Below are 17,312 nucleotides of genomic sequence, written 5' to 3' on the forward strand. Positions count from 1 at the left end.
TAATCACAAAAGTATTAAGGATCAGTCACAATCAATATATAATAATTCCTCTAGATTCTAAATAGTTTCTGATGTACAATGAAGACATAAATATCTAACAGAAGATATATGGGAAGTAAAACATGGTATGAATATAAAAAGAAAAATGTAAAGAGAGGAATGTAGTAATGGTTTGTGAAATATCCATCTGTACTGAGCCGACTATACTGAAGGCTTGAATCATGAGCACAATTTAGAATACAGTCAAGAACCCTAATAGAGGCATTAAAAGGGTCAGTAACACCAAGAAAAGGAAACTAAATACTAGTTGTTTTTGTCCTGTACATGTATAAAATATTTTCTTTTTAATAGGTCAATACTGCTAAAAATTAATATGTTTTGGCAACAGGTCCTATATATTATATACCCTCCCCCCGCCCGTGTTTTTTCAGCTTTCCACATGATACTTTTGTTATGCATTAGACACAATACAAAATACACAATACAATAACTTTCTAGTGGTATTTCAGATTATTTTTCTGTATTCAGTTGTTCTACCCCCCATTGATCACTAGGGGGAAATTTCTCTATACCACTGAATATAATGTTCACTTTGACATTTTTACTTCTTGGGCTTCTATTCCTTTCCTTTTTTGAAGTTTTGGTTCACAATACAAAACCAGACAGTAATACAACACAGGTATAGGTTCTCTTACCCTGAAATACAGGCCCCAAGGCTTTCCAGATAATAATTCCCATACTTGTATTTTGTATTCTTACAAAAGTGACTTGACTAAAGAAACCTGTTGTGCACAGCTGGAAAAATATCAGAACCAGCAACAATTTAAGTCATTTGTTAGACTTGACATTGTTTTTTATTCCTGTATGTATATAAGATATCTTATGCAGGTCCAATTTTTTATTACAGTTTGTTTGCCATCAGCTCTATACTTTTATATGCTGTCTAAACCAGATCCCACCCAGTCTTTATTGCTTAAGATAATACACATTCCTGGAGCCTTAGAAGAAAAACAAATATTAATATGGTCCTTACTAAAAAAGATGGCAAATTCTCAAGTGCAGACTAAGGGACTGGTTGATCAATGGTTAAGATTTCACCTTAGCATAATCTCAACAAATAAAAAAAAACAAACAAACAAAAATATTCCCATCTTGTCACCATCATTTTAACAATTATATTTTCAGGGGCTCAAAGGCTTTGAGATACATTCAAACCAATGCTCACATTAAAATGGGCATAATCTGAAATGTTTGTATCACTCCAGTTACTCTGGAGAATTCTTGAGTTGTTTTATAATAGAAGGCTATGTGACCCTTGCTTAACTTGAGAAGAATTGTTTCTGACATCTTTACGCCCTAGAAATTTCATGCAACTTCTTTTTTTTTTTATATGTTCCTAAATGTGGTAGCATATATTTCTGGCATTATTGTCACTTTAAATGCACAACTGAATTAAAAAAAAAATATATATATTTTTTACAATCCCACTCCTATCATCGTAACTTCAGATTTTAGTTTTCCATGTAAAGCAAATGAATAGATTTTAACCCTTAAACCAAAAAGAGCAGTTAGTTTTCCACTTAACACAGTGATTACTGCATAAATTGGCATCCCAAATCCCAACAAAGACAGAAAGCACAATTTATCGATGAAGATTTTAAGCTCTTCGTGGCAGGGATGTCATTCCAACTGTGTATTTAAACACTTAAGCTCTTACACATATATTCATCTATTTTTACTGTATAACTTAAAATAATTATACATTATGCATTTTATATTACCCTTTACTGCTTTATACTGTAATGGGTAATACTGATAGGTACTTCACTGGTTCACTAGTGACTGGTTGATCTGCTACTCCCCACCTATGACTGACAAAGATTCAAGAGTATGCAGCATACAATAAACACTTTTATAAGAAGGTTCTTAGTCAAGAAGCCCACTTGTAAGATGACCAATTATTAAATTATTTATATTTGTTTTCTAGAAATATTTTTTTTTACCAGTCGCATCAGCATCAACACAGTATGTATTTCATAATTAACAACATACTTGGGCAAATATATTGTGAAAACTGGGAAATACACATGCACATCCTTTAAAATTTCAAAGGTACAAGCTTCATTTGCAGACTTGAACAGGGCTGAATTTTATCACAAGGTAGATCTGGGCATGGCTGGGCCCAAATGGGTGCACCCTGGTGGCATTCTTCAATTTTAAACCTTATGTTTGAGTAATTAAATTGTCAGGTTTGTATTGTGGAAAGTAAAACATGATCAATCCCTAACTAAATGACCCTATCACAAAGTTATCTTCAAGCTCACACCAGGTTTGGAAACTGATTTTATTTGTAAATCCAGGAACTGGTCCGACTGCCATCTTGGAGTCAAGAAGAAATTTTTCCCCCTCTGCAGCAAATTAGAGAGGCTTCAGAAAGTTTTTTTGCCTTCCTCTGGATCAACTAGTGGTTAGGCAGGTTATATGGATCAGTTCTTGTTATTTGCTGGTAACCCTGTCTCAGGTAGATTATATTCTGCCAACAATGCACAATTTTAACTGCTAGCTGTAAGGCTAGGTACAGGGATTCCTTGATGAGCAATGTGTTATGGAGAGAATGAGAGAAAGATTGGAAAAGAGGCACTTACGTGGCTTTGCAATATCTGTGGTATCCACAAAGGTTGCAGACAGATGGAAAGAAGAAGAAATGGTCGAAATAAAAGAGAAAGCATGTGAGATGGAGTTGGTGACAGTGAAAATAAGGATAAAATCAAATTATAAATATACACAAAAAGAAAATGAAATGAGTATGAATTATAATTTGACAAAATGGAAACTTCTCAACTCAGAGTGCTTTCATAATATCTACGCAGGCTCTTCACCTAAAGGAGACATGTCTATGGTAAAAAGATTAGTCTTTAACCTCAACATGTTTTTCTTGGGAATCTGATGCTTTAATATCAATGACAATCAGAAACAATGTACATTGGGCATTGCCATGAATTGCTTTCTGTACTCACTAGTCTATTGCTGCAGTGTACGTTAAGTTCTATCTGGTTGATACCTTCCTTAATATTACAATAGGCTGGCAAGAAAACAGGAGCAGAGTGTACTTCTTACCACTGGTGGCATGTTCACTTCTCTAAAAGGCCATGTGATTATTGGTTGATCTGTTGAAGTCCCTTCTTGGGACTTGATTATGAATAATGTAAAAAAATACTGCTAATAACTGAGTTGTCACATACTCATAAATGTTGATTAATAAATGCTGATTCACAGTGTACTTGTGAAAGAGATATAGTAGGGTTATGTCAACTGCTATCCAACCAAGAGTGGGTGTCTTTAGTTTACTTACTGACTGGCTGAGTAGTGAATTCCTGTGAAGGTGTGCTGTCTCCCAGTCCTTTGCCATTAACTGCCGACAGCTTCACCAAGTATGAAGTTTCTGGCTTAAGACCCGTGACTGTAATGATGCTCTCTGCACTCACTGAAAGGCATTGCAAAATGAGGATGTTATTATAATCCTAATAATTGTACTGCATTTCTTAAAAGGAAGACATAAAGGATATTTACCATGATCCAAGAACAAGTGCTTGAACACTAAAGGGAACAAAAGTATTCCCCTTAATGCTTATCCAAAAAGAACACAACTTAACACCTTCGTGTTTGAACTAAACTTTAGGGGGGGCTACATGCCTCCTCCCAAACACCCCTCATAAATACAATACTGCCACATTAAGGTAGTGCAGAGTCACACCCCGGACAGAAAAGCTCTGTAAAAGAGCACAAAGCTGCACACTCTTGCGTCTCTTAGTGTTCTTACACTTCTGCCCAGGGACACTGGAAATTACCCTTATGAAGTCTCACATTGCGGCAGCTTCCACTTTACAACAAAAAAGGAAGACACACTCCTCACATTATTGTGTAATAATTTCTGCTCTGCAACGCTCAAGATAAAAAGCCTTTTTAAGTTCAATGAAGACCAGTTAAAAAGTGGCTTAGAATATGTCCATCTACTGTATACCTTAATACAAATGAATAAATGGTGAGCCTCTCTTAGCTTTAGAAGATCTGTTAGAGTCAGAAATACTAAATATATTCAGTTTGTTTGTCCACTTACCCTCTTTGGCATCATAATATTTGGCATGCCACTTCTCCTGTCCTATAACTTTCCATTCTGCTTTGTATTTCAAAATAGGAACACCACCAGTGGCATCTGGCTCATCAAAAATAACCATAACAGTGCTAGAATATGGTTCAACTCTAAGAATGGCAGGTGAAGATGGGGTGTCTGGTAAAAGAAAAAAACAATGTATTCCAATAAAGATTGTTGGCTGAGATAAGAATAGCAGCAAACAAGCCAAGTGATTAAATATCATTTTGGACATATTTTTCTACTCACTTTAATTTAATTTACTTGAGCTCTAAACAATCAAGGAGGAGGTCCAGGAACACTTCTGCTGCCTCCACCACCATCACTAACACTCTGCAGCTCTTTGCATTATGATCACCTACACAACTAACAGCAATTTGAAGAATACTAATTGACTGTCAGGGACTAAACTCAAAACATTAAATGAAACCTTATGGAATTCTGAAGATTTCTACAGCTACACAGACTAACTACATCTATTCAGGTCATTTTAAAATGTCTTTACTCTTTATCAATTGAGTAGACAATTGTGTGGGTAACCATAGTTGTTGATGTTTCACCTGAAAAAGAATATTTGCTAAAGAATAAAGATTTTCTAAAACCCTGCTTGCCGTAGGGCTTATTTATCTGTTTCCTGTATTTGTTCCAGCTGGTGGAGGTACTTGTTACTCGACAATACATTCTCAGTAATATATAGTCAGTTTCCTCTAAGAAGGTTGTGGCCATTGCAGTTAATATTTCAATGAACAATATTGACATGGTCGCAAATTTTACCTGCTTGAACAAGTATGAACTCAGAAGACTCATGTCCAATGCTGTTAACAGCTGTACAGTTGTAGTTCCCAAAGTCATTTTCTGAATCAGGGTTTACCTAAAGTAGATATACCAAAAAAAGACATGAACACTATTAAATATATTTCACTATTAAATACATTTCCTTACAAGCTGCAGAAGTGGCTTAGTAAATTAAATAAATAAAAAAAAACTGTATGAAACTGAATGGCTAATAGTCGGGAAAGTAAAATCATTATCTTTGGTTTTCATGTAGCAAGTCTGGATAGATCAGCGGCATTACCATTAGAGTTGGTAGAGAGCCCACAACCTGTCTGTAAACATGTTAAAGTTTTAGATACATCAAATTAGGTTGTGTCTAAATGTTATCTCATAAAATTACTTGGAATCATTTTATTCTATTTGGTGGATCAAAATCAAATTCTATGGTAGAATGGATCCAGTCCTGCATTTGATCCAGAGGAAGTTATCAGCAAAATAAAATGCAGCATGCTGCAACTGTAGACTTGCACAGGCAGTTGAACTTATAGTCCAGTCATGTCTGTAAGTCTGCATATAAAATTGTTTTACATGCAATTTGATTTCCTAAATCACTTACATTTTTCCACCTGCAAAATGGGATCTTTAAAATCTTGTGAGACAAGTCAGATTCAATTTTTAGCTTAGAAACTGGATACAGGCAGATAGAAAGAAAGAGTTGAGAAGCAAGATAAGTTTGATCCTCCAATTTATATAGCTATAACCACCTTTTTGTTATACACGTATTCATAAAAATGTGCAATACAGCCATGTACTGTACTGTACTGTGTATCAATGCAGAAAAGGCTTACCTCAAGACTGCTAGAAGATGGACCACTATATATTTTGATATTACTGAAGTTTGAGCTTGGCAAAAGTTGCCCATCTCTGAACCAGGAAACCACAGCACTAGGATAGGCAAGAACTTCACAAGTGATATTAACAGGATTGCCTTCCCATGTATAAACCACCACTGGTCCTTTGATCTTTGGGGCATCTACAAAAATAATATGTATTATAAGTATTGGTTTTTTCAAGTATAGTTTTTTTTAGATGTTATTAACATAGCAGTAAAAAATTGCTTATCCAGGCTAATAAATCATGAACTTTGCATGTTAAAAATCTTTGTAGATAGAATATTCAACTACATTTTCAGTTATGCAAAGATTTATATGTAAAGACACGTATTGATTGAAATTACAATAATTTCTACTAATACAATACAAATATATACTTTTCTGTAATGTATGACTAACTAAAAAGCACATACAACAACCACAAAAATACAGAACTTACATTGAACTTCAAAGTACATGGCTCGCATGTCTTCACCAATTGCGTTGCTTGCAATGCAGATGTACTCCCCAGCATCAGTATATTGGATGTCCTTCAGAGTGAGAGCTGACATCCGAATGTGCTCTTTGACTACTATATGTCCATCTAATGTCTGATGGAATGAAAAAAAAAAAATCAGCACAAAAATTCACAAGTAAAACAGGTGGGTTTAATTTCCTCTGGATTATTAATTTTACACTTATGCCAATTTAATGTATTCTGCTTAGCTACTTATTCTTTATGCAAATTAATTTTAAAAACACAATTTCCAAATTCTCTTGGTTTACATGTACAGTACATGCTAATGCACTGAGGTGAATAAAGATATCTGAGAACAACTACTATTCAGTTTTGATGTAAACAAGAAGCAATAAATCTAGTGGATGTCCTTCATTTCATTGCTGCATAAATATCTCCTGTATGTAAAAGAAATATCTTTGGTAAATCCTAGCCACTTGCTAAATATCACATGGATCTGAGCAATACTTGGCTTTTGTCTACCTATCAAAAGAAAGTTTTCTGTGTAACTTAGTGAATGCCTAAACACCTAATTAATGAATTAACCTAGGATGAGTGGGGTGCCAGAAGTCACAAAATGAACCGCTCAGCTCTTAAAACTAGAAGCATATTCATATAAGTAAGCAGCACATCCAAGCAAACTTACAGACAAATTTTAAATATGCATTTATTTGGAGCTGTGCCATGTAACCACATTTATAGATGATATTTATAAATAATATTTTAGGTTATAATTACAATACAGTTAATACAATTGTCAGTACTTCCAATTAAAATGCAACTAAATTTGTATGTGAGTTGCAGTGTTATACTATACCAAGTTCTTACCACCAAATACTATTCACCACATAATAATATTTAAATCCATACTATCTTAAAGCACAGCTAAAGTAAGGCAACTAAGGTAAAGCAGTTTAATGTAGGTTTACTCTTGCAATGGTTCAGCATTGCAAATTAGGATTTCTGGTCAGCAAATGTGCAAACACAATTACAGAATGATACTCCCTTCCCTTAGCCAATATTATGACTATGCTATTGCAGGAAACACAAAGCTACGTTTGCACCTGAAATGTTTCTTTAATGGCTGTTTGTAGCATCCGTGAGTACCTGCTGTATCATTCAGAGTATGGATTACCCCCTCAAGGTGAAGGTCTGGGGTTTATGTACCCGGACTCCACTTTTCTCTCTCTCTGTATATATATATATATATATATATATATATATATATATATATACACCCACACACATAAAGACAATTACACATATTAAAGGGAAAGGCTTAAACACTGGGGAGGGGAGGAGTTAGGAACTAATAAAAGGAATATGGCATAGAAGAGCAAATGAAAGAGGAAAACTCTGGGTGATTATAATGTTATTCTATAATGTTTCAGGAGACATCCCTTTGCTAGACAGACATATAGAACAAGTATTTATAAGAGGTTGCACTCATTTTAAATTCCTTTTTGTAGACAATGTTTTCAATAGCTGACACTAATTGCCACCCATTTTCCCCTGAATGTAAGTAGTACAGGACTTTCTGTACATGAACCCAGCTTGAATGGGCACAAAGGCATACTTTGGATCAAAGCGAAAATGTTGCCTAACAAATTGCTACCTTCTGTGTTTGGACCTCTCCTTGTCATAAAGTGGTGCATGGATTTTAGTGGGTATTAGTTATTTTTCTGCTTTCTCGCTGAATACAGACAACCAGGGAAATATGAGATTGATTAATGCAAGTTTTCCTTGCTAATGATCATTTAAAAAATATTATCAATAAACTAGAAACAACCTAAAAATACAATTTATTACTGAACAACTACTTATGGATGTATGTCCGTGCCTCTGCAACACATACTTTAAAAAACCATGATATAACTGAAACTGCAGTATATTTTGAAGGGAGTGTTAAACCATAACTGAAATGTACTGTCTTATTAAAATGTGTATAAGCATTCTAAATATTAAGTATACATTTTAATCTTTAGGGTATAGGATCAATTATTTGGAATGCTGGGGTTTTCTGGAAAAAGGATATTTCCATAATTTGGATCACCATAACTTTAGTCTGCCACCAATCTTTTCAACATTAAATAAACCCAATAAGATTTTTTTTAAAAGATAATATAGACATTATAACTTCTTAAAGGAACAGTAACATCAAAAAATTTAAGTGTTTTAAAGTAATTAAAATATAATGTGCTATTGCTCTGCAAAAAAATGGTGTTTTTGCTACAGAAAAGATACTATATAAATAAGCTGCTGTGTAGCCATGGGGGCAGCCATTCAAGCTGGAAAAAAGGCACAGGTTACATAGCAGATAACTAGTAGATAAGCCCCATATAATGGGGGTTTATCTGTTATCTGCTAAGTAACCTGTGCCTTTTCTCCTTTGAATGGCTGCCCCCATGGCTACACAGCAGCTTACTTATATAAACTATAGTAGTCTTTCTGAGGCAAACACACCAGTTGTAGCAATGCAGGGCAGCAGTACATTATATTGTTATCACTTTTATACACTTTCATTTTTTGGTGTTACTGTTCCTTTAAGCTCAGAGTGAAACCAGCACCATATGTGATTAATAACTGCCTACAAGATTGGGGGGGGGGGGATCTTATGTCTCCTTTAATTAAAACAAAATCCCCTTCCCCATATAAGGACTCCAATTTTTTTACAGGAAAGCAGACCGTGGGACTGCTGCAGAATGCAGAGATGCAACAATTGTTGCCTGTTCCCAGACATCCCCTGTGCCTATCTAGGCCAGACTCATACAAAGTGCAGTAATCACCAAAGTAGTGCTGCTGCACATGCCTATCAGCTGTGCAATCTGTACTAAAGTATTCAGAGCTAGTGCAGTTTTCAAAGAGGAGCGATATCCAGCAGTAAGAGGTTAAAAAATTGGCACCCCCCCGTGATTGAGTTTTGTTACCCTTTAATGGTTTGTAAAAAATATACAGCTCTGTATAGAAAAATACTATAGCACTGTAAATATAAAAAAAACATATATGTATATACATTATGTATTTAAATTAATCCAGAGGGAACACCAATTGTACAAACATCTAATAAATTCACAGGGAAAATGCACCTAAATCAGTTTTACTCAGTTTACCCATATGCAATAAAAATCATTCGGTATTAGCAGATGTGATAAATAATAGTTACACTGGTAGAAACATACAACAACAGGAACTATGTATTCTGAAATAGTCTTCTTTGTAAAGACCATCACCAGACGTCAGAAGAGAAGATATATTTGGTTACAATGTTAATATTTATCTGCCAGTTTTGTAAATGGTTACTAGAAATACAAAAATAAGCATGCATACACTCCAGTAAAATACATCTCTATATTTTGGCTCTTCAGAGAAAAGTTCACCAGGCCATTCAGAATCAAGTAAATCACCAACACTATAGAATGAATTAAGTTATGGTAGTTATAATTATGGCACCTTGAGATAGTGTATGAATTGGTAAAGTTAAATAACCACACTCAGCCACTTGCACTGTATAATTAATCACCAAATTAGATTAAATAGGCACCAGCACCTGTAGGAAGACAGGGTATCATATAAATATTGTTCCGTTTTATTGTCACAGAATCTTAGGGCTTAGAATTACAACATAATTTATAGGTATCTCTGGTTATTATAGAAAGAGAATATTATAGAATGGAGAGATAGATGAAATGTAATTGTTTTGCAAATAGCTGACTGACTGCAAAAGCAGACGGAAAAAATAAAAACAAGCTGGGTTGGTGCAGTTTCAAGAGTAAACATGTAAACAAAAATTCCACTTCTGAGACTCAGCTTATAAAAAGTAATTTATGTATGCAATATAATAATGGAATAATACTGGAGGCTTTCTGTAACTGGCATGAGTAAGTTGATATTCTTGAAGACCACTTCACTAAAGTGTTAAGTCTCAAAGGGAATGCTAAGCTTTTGTCTTTTCTCCTCCAAATTGCATTCACATGTATCTTTAACAATTGGAAAGCTGGCTCTAAAGCCTACAGATAAACATTCCTACACATTGGTTTACAAATTGCTTAATGCAATTTCCTGAATGATAAGATCTGATGGGTGCCCATTAAGCCATTCAAGAATAATACATTTGCACAATCACTTATTTCTATCCTCTACCATTGACTACCATCCAATCTTACAACCCCCATACAGTCATGCTCAAAACCTCTGCCCACAATAGACTTTCAAATGTGATTCTTGCACTCTAGTACACAATCTGAAGGAGTAATCAGGAGGAAATACTGCACACAAGATGCATTTCTCCAGTTATGCCCTGTTCTAGGACAAGCAAGATAACTGTAACATAGTCATAAACAATAAGGCATTTAATATACCCAGCACCATCTCTCTAGGAGGCTTCACCTATTTATTACCTATTTATTTGAATTACAGCTATATCTAGATACCCTTTGATAACGATTAAAATGTAAAATCTCTAACTGCATGCTATCTTTCTCCTAATGGATGAATCAACATCAGAGCTGATCACCTTTTCCTTCAAACCTAGTTTTAACTACACTACAGGATTGCTAGTACTGGATAGAACCCATTCAAACTCTTCTCCTATCCCCTATTCACCTCTCACTCTGCACTTATTGTCACTTTACACACCTACATGAACTCCAACGCCATGCTAGTTACCCTGACCTTATGTCTCACCCCTCCCTTTTAGAATGTAAGCTCTTGCGAGCAGGGCCCTCCCTCTAGTGTCTCCGATCCTCATCCAATGTAACTGTAAACCATTTTTGGGAATTGTTTATATGTACATATTAACTGTTATGTCTTTTTTATCACTCTGTTCTGTAAAGCACTGCGTAAATTGATGGCGCTATATAAATAATAAAAATAATAATAGTAATAATCTAGACTACTGCAACCTACGCCTAGCCAACCTTACAACCAAGAATGATCTTGCTTTCATCTAAGAAAGAACCTCTTCACTGTTAAAAACTTTATTATGGTCTCCTGTTAAACTAAGGATGTCTTAAAAAATTCTTCAACTAAATTTCAAAGCCCTTTTATCTTCAACATCTCAATACATCGTTTCACTATTGTCTCCACAAAGTCTACACTATACAATATTGAACACATTCTGATTTAGGAAAATTAGGATCTGTACATATGACTAAATAATGTTTAGTCAAAAGTTGGCCAAATGACCCCTGTACGTGACCAGCTTAAACCAAACAACATAAAACAGTTTCTTACCAGAAATTCTAGCTTCATTAGTACGTTATTATAGATGACCAGAGATTAACAGAGCTTCGTTTATGAGCAAATATAAATTTAGGAGCCAATTTATATACCCTTGATAAAAAGGCTTACCAAGGGTTACCAAGGGTTTTAGATTTAACAAGCGCATAAAATATATTGTTAAATCCTAAAATAATGTGGTAAGGACCCACAGAGTGGTTCAGTCGCCCATGATAGATCTCTGCTAAAGCGGGCGACTGAACCTCTCTGAAGTGGCTTTCCACGAGCAACAATAGGAGTCACCAGGTGGAAAGTCCTTTGCATCACTTCAGTATTCTAAAGTCGTGCAAAGTTTCCACCTGCAGGCAACTTTGCGCAACTTCAGAAAAGGAAGCAATGGGAAGGGCTTTCCACCAGCGACTGAACCACTCCAGAGGTCCTTACCCTAAGAGGAACAAATATTTAGACAAGTGCTTAGCGTAAAATGGTGTTCCAATCAGCAGGTATAAGGCTTGATAAATTTTGAGTCGACTTCCCTGACAGTCTAGGAACATCTTGATAAGTGGCAGAACATATGAACTTTTGGTACATGAATAAAATCATGGGTTTTTAAACTCATACGCACATATATTGTGGTATAGATGTTATATAATTAAACAGCAGGGAATATCATAATATACTGGATTAGCTAAGTAAGCATTTGCAGTGTAATTTATATATTAATTAACTGTATACACTGTATGTTGTATACATTTAGATAATAATTAGTAATAATTATAGGATCTGTATGATAAAACTGTTGCTTTTTCTTGCATGCTATACCAACCAAGCTTGTTCAGGTGTTACTAGACAAATATGGATTATCTACACCACTATCTCTCTACTGCTACAAGGACTGGTTAGGCATTGTGGTACTGCCACACTAAAGTTAGATATTTCTCTTGCTTTCTCTTTCAAAATTGCAATTAACAACTAGTTGATTTTATACCTCTTGTTTCAGTGGCCGTGTCCACGAAGCCTGGAAAACAGATATAAAAACACAACAAACACAGAAAGCAATAAAACAAATTTATAGTTATTAAATGTGGCGAAGGTGAGTTATGTATCATTCTGAATTCCTTGAATTGCATGCAGTTAGATGGATGGTATTGGTTACAGGACCAACAGAGTTTATCAGCATGGCAACTTAGCTAATACTGCATAACCTCTGAAGCTGTGAAAAAGCTTGTTACTAAAGCAGCATTACTTTGCATAATATGGCAACATAACTTTCCCCAAACAGCAATTAACAGTTATGCTCACAGATAAAAGGGAAAGGTCCTGAGCAAAATGTCACTAGGGAAGGCAGTTTGGAAATGAATATATAAAATGATGCTGGTGACAGGCTGTAGAATCATTTATCAATCATTTAAAATATTTTAAAGGCTATTTAAAAATATGTTGAACTATATATTTATACTACTGTACCACCACATTTATTTCTTCATATTTATTCTCTCAAATTCAAGAAACAAGGGCAATGGATTTATAGACCACCATGTTGGATACATTGAGAATATTTTTTATTTTATAGTATTGCTGCTTTATTACTTTTTTAACTATTGGATTCTTAATTATCCGGGAACATTGTCACTTTCACAGGAAAGTAAACCAACCACAGTTACACAGTACATTGTGTAAATATATAATTGGAGACATGCACATAAGTGGTCATAAGAAGTACTTCATGCTCACAGACTGATCTCATGTTAACAATCATGCCATTCCACATTACAATCAAAATAATTAATTATGGTTTATGCAACCTAATAAAATTACACACCGATTGTCTCTAAACTGCAGCCATCCAACTCTTTGCAAAGCTACAGCCACCTAAATTCTAGCACCAAAGTTTAGACATCAACATAATGATTAAACATGGTAGAGCTATTAGAATTCATCCAAAATGTCCTTGTTAAAAATAAATTTTTACTCACTCCAAAATAATATTACAAATGTTATATATATATAATTTAAAGTTGTAAAGCTTCTGTAATGTGGAAGACAGCTAAAGAAAATGACCGTGAACATTTGTGCTATGACATGCCAAAGACTTGTGGATTCAGATAAATTGACCTAAGATAAAGTGCTGCATGGTTAGTATAAATTGGCTCCCCGTCTCTACTCTCATCAACTCCATTCAGTCTTTCTGTTCAACAGCCATTATTAGGGAGTGTTCACCCTTCCAATCCTTGAAAAATGGCATATGTTACACTACTTTTATTGCTATTACTATTTCATACACTTAAATGTACTTTCTTCACAGTCCTTTTCAATGATCCCACTACAGAAATGGTAAAAGTCATGAAAGGTTTATATCTACAGGCTCCCAGCTTTTTGGAGAGACAAGAAAGTTTATAATTCTAAATAATTCTCTCAGTTGTCTCTTGGCAGTTGTCATAGCCAAAAGTCAATGTATTGTCAGCTCTCAAAGGATTCCAACCAACAGCTAGTAAGGATGCCCCGTAGTTTAGCAGTGGTGGTGACAGGCAGACAGGAACTTTTCTTATAAAAATTTGTATTGGTTTTAGGGGTAAATGATTATGTAGTTCACAATAGTTTTCTGTGGTATATACCTTGGTTCAAATCTGTAGTCACTAACACTAAGCCAATTATACAATGCCCATTTTCTGTATATTGTGTGACTTACAAAAATGTATGGACTACTGCTATGCAGAACTGGTTTGAGAACCTATAGCACCTACAATAATATACAGTAAGGCTTCACAGAGATTTAAAAATACATGAATTTATTTATTAAACAAAGAAATTATACTTCTCATGGTTATAGCTGAATGTTGCCTTTATGAATAACATTTTACAAGCATTTGATATCTTAATATAATCAAATTTAATAAGAAGGATCTAATTCCTATTCTCAATTGGTCATCCTTGCTAACCAGATGGTTAGTTATCCAGAGGGAGCAATAAAAATGGCTTGAAGAAAGGGTTATTTGTAGTGTTTTCTGCATCCATGTTCTTCTGCCTTATAGGTAAATTCATAGATCTGGTACCTCCTAAGTGAGGCAAACTACTGTACAACAAGATGGAACAGTCACGTTAAAGACATTATAAACACATGCATTACAGGTGGACAAGGCTAATGGAACAGGCACTCACACATGGTACGCAACAAGACAAGGCAACAAGGTAAGATCAATCTATATACAGAGTTATAACTGATACATAAATCTTAAGTGTCAAGGTTAGAACCTACATTGATACAAACAGCATGGTTTATATCATATACGCTTACATGCACACATACTAAAATTTACCAGTTTAGTTGGACCAGTTTGATTCTTCAACTAAACTGAAATTAAGCAAATGGCTAAACATTCCTTGTAAAGTTATGAATGATATGTCTGCACCATATAAATTATTATAAGCAAGCTACTTTTTGGCAGAAATAATTTCCTTTACCACACTTGAGGCTCAAAGTTGAATTTGGTCCTCACAGTTTTATGGCTCTGGCTCTATAAAAATGTGTGTATAACATCATAATTCCAGCAGTATACATATAACAGGCTCCTTACCCTAAACAAAATTGCACAGAACTGCACCATATTAGAAACTATATTTCCATGGTCACTGTGTAACAATGGTGTCATTACATATCTAAGCCAAGTTCAGACACAAAATAAAGGAATACTGTCATGGGAAAACATATTTTTTTCCAAAATACATCAGATAATAGAGCTTCTCCAGCACTGAAACAGTTTTTAAAAGCTCAAACTGATTTTTTTTATATAGCACATGGAGCTAGCCATATTCTTCATTTCCAAGGGTGTTACAGTCATGGGACATGTGCTCTCGTCACTCTTTACTGCAAGCTGGAGTGATATCAACCCCTCCCTTTCCCCTCCAGCAGCCGATCAGCATAACAATGGGAAGCAAGACAGCAGCTACCTGACACCTGTGGTAGATATCCGAATAGCACTCAATAGTAAAAAAAAGTCTGGCTTGGGACTCCTCCATTTACATGGAGTAGGAGAAACAATAGGTTATCTGAAAGAAATGCTAATGTTTAGCGTTGGCTTCTTCTGAATGCTCAGAATCTGGCACAATACTGCCTACACACCAATGTTACAACTAAAAAAAAATAGATTTGTTTATTTAAGAATAAAAATTTAAATGGTATAATTTAGAATTAAAAAGTACACCATAACAAAAATCATGACAGAATCCCTTTAAGGTTTAAATGTAGCCTTTTTATATTGCAGAGCTGACAAATATGCATAATGGTTTTAAAGATCAAGGGGTGTATTTAACACTGGAGACAAACATCACTGGATTGTTGCCCATAGCAACCAATCAGCAATTAGATCTGAACAGTCACCTACAAGTTAGAAAACAAAAGTGAATCTGATTGGTTGCTATTAGCAACATCACTGGTGATGTTTGTCACCAATGTTAATATACCCTCTATAGCCTTTATTGACCTCCATTTACATTTTGAAAAAAAATAAATAAATGGAGAAAAATGGAAGCATACTTGCACTTAAGTGTTATATTCAACAGCTCCTTCTCAATAATTAATTAGGCTAAATAGCTCCCATTTTGATTTCTATAAAACAAGTGGTTTAAAGCCAATAGCACATGCAGGGATTTTTTAGCTGGAGTATTTTAGCTGGCATATTTGAGCTTGCTGAAAGGTGCTTGCGACTGTTTCCTGTGACTCACATTGACATGAATGGGAAATGCACTCATGAACCCAAAAAATGCTCACATTTTGTAACTGAAAGAATTTACACATACATTTTCCATTAAATTCAATGAAAAAAAAAATCAAGGTGGTTATGAGAACTTCTGCATGTGATGAAGGGAGACAGAAGCTCTCTAAAAAGTTGTGCATGCCACACTTGCACAGTATAATTTATCATAAAATATTTTAATAAAAGGGACATAATTCCCCAGTAAAAGGTTGGTGTTCTTGCCTCTATTGGACCTTTGCACAGTGGATGGGGCTGTGAGAGGCTTAAAGTGACACTTAAAAACTATTCTTCAAAATACGAATGTACATTAAAAGTTACCTATATGTCATGTCGATCGTTTTTCACTGACAGGGCCGCTTTTGTAAGAAATTGTTACTTGAAGTCCCTATACCTGACTGTTTTGCCAACCTGACTGTCCCTTCTCCACCTGTCAGTTATAGCTTCTAATGGTAACAGACTCCTGCACAAATATGGCCGGCCCCTCATAGAAGAACATGGGGGATCAGATAGGTAACCTGGCAAATACTTTTATAGCAAAATTCTAAATATCATGCAAAGACAATGTTATGATAGATCTAAAAAAGGTTTCATTTTTGGTGTCAGTGTCTCTTTAAAGCACCATAAAACAACTGCAGTAGTCAATGAGTGAGGATACATTTATTGTAAAAAAAACATAAGCACTTTTTGCCATCTGAAATACACTTGGTAAAAAGAGCTATGTATGACTATGGCCTAGGGGCTCATTCATTCTTTATATAGTGGCTTCATAGGCCTTCAGTGGTTTTACGTTCTCCATTGTAACCTAGCCTAAAACCAGCTAAACCATTTATGATCAAGGTACAATACTGGCAATGTTGCTGCTTTAGGGTGTCTAATCTCCCCGACATGCCATCCCACCAGCAAGAATGTAAATCGCTGGTGGGATGGCATACGCGATGCTTAGGTTTCCCCGAAGTCGCCTGAAGTTTCCTTGTGGGGCAACTTCGGGCGACCGAAGCGATGCGTATGTCATCCCACCAGCGATTTAC

The 17,312-nt window shown here is 35.1% G+C and overlaps 1 protein-coding gene across 8 annotated transcripts in view; it reads right to left on the reverse strand.

Annotated features, from left to right (window-relative positions):
• ncam1 (neural cell adhesion molecule 1) overlaps positions 1-17,312 on the reverse strand; it is a 151,638-nt gene that overhangs the window by 40,272 nt on the left and 94,054 nt on the right. For 5 of the 8 annotated variants that reach the window (XM_018095959.2, XM_018095958.2, XM_018095961.2 and 2 more), the window contains exons 9-13: positions 6,257-6,407; positions 5,773-5,957; positions 4,925-5,021; positions 4,118-4,288; positions 3,353-3,484 (exon numbers count right to left, since the gene is read on the reverse strand). In XM_018095959.2, coding sequence (XP_017951448.2) covers positions 3,353-3,484; positions 4,118-4,288; positions 4,925-5,021; positions 5,773-5,957; positions 6,257-6,407 — 736 coding nt within the window. Of the gene's footprint in view, positions 1-2,645; positions 2,661-3,352; positions 3,485-4,117; positions 4,289-4,924; positions 5,022-5,772; positions 5,958-6,256; positions 6,408-17,312 lie in introns of all 8 variants that reach the window. The other 3 variants (XM_018095957.2, XM_018095960.2, XM_031905820.1) reach the window with 1 other exon arrangement.

This window comes from Xenopus tropicalis, chromosome 7, assembly GCF_000004195.4.
Source record: "Xenopus tropicalis strain Nigerian chromosome 7, UCB_Xtro_10.0, whole genome shotgun sequence".
In the NCBI taxonomy this organism is placed as follows: Eukaryota; Metazoa; Chordata; class Amphibia; order Anura; family Pipidae; genus Xenopus; species Xenopus tropicalis.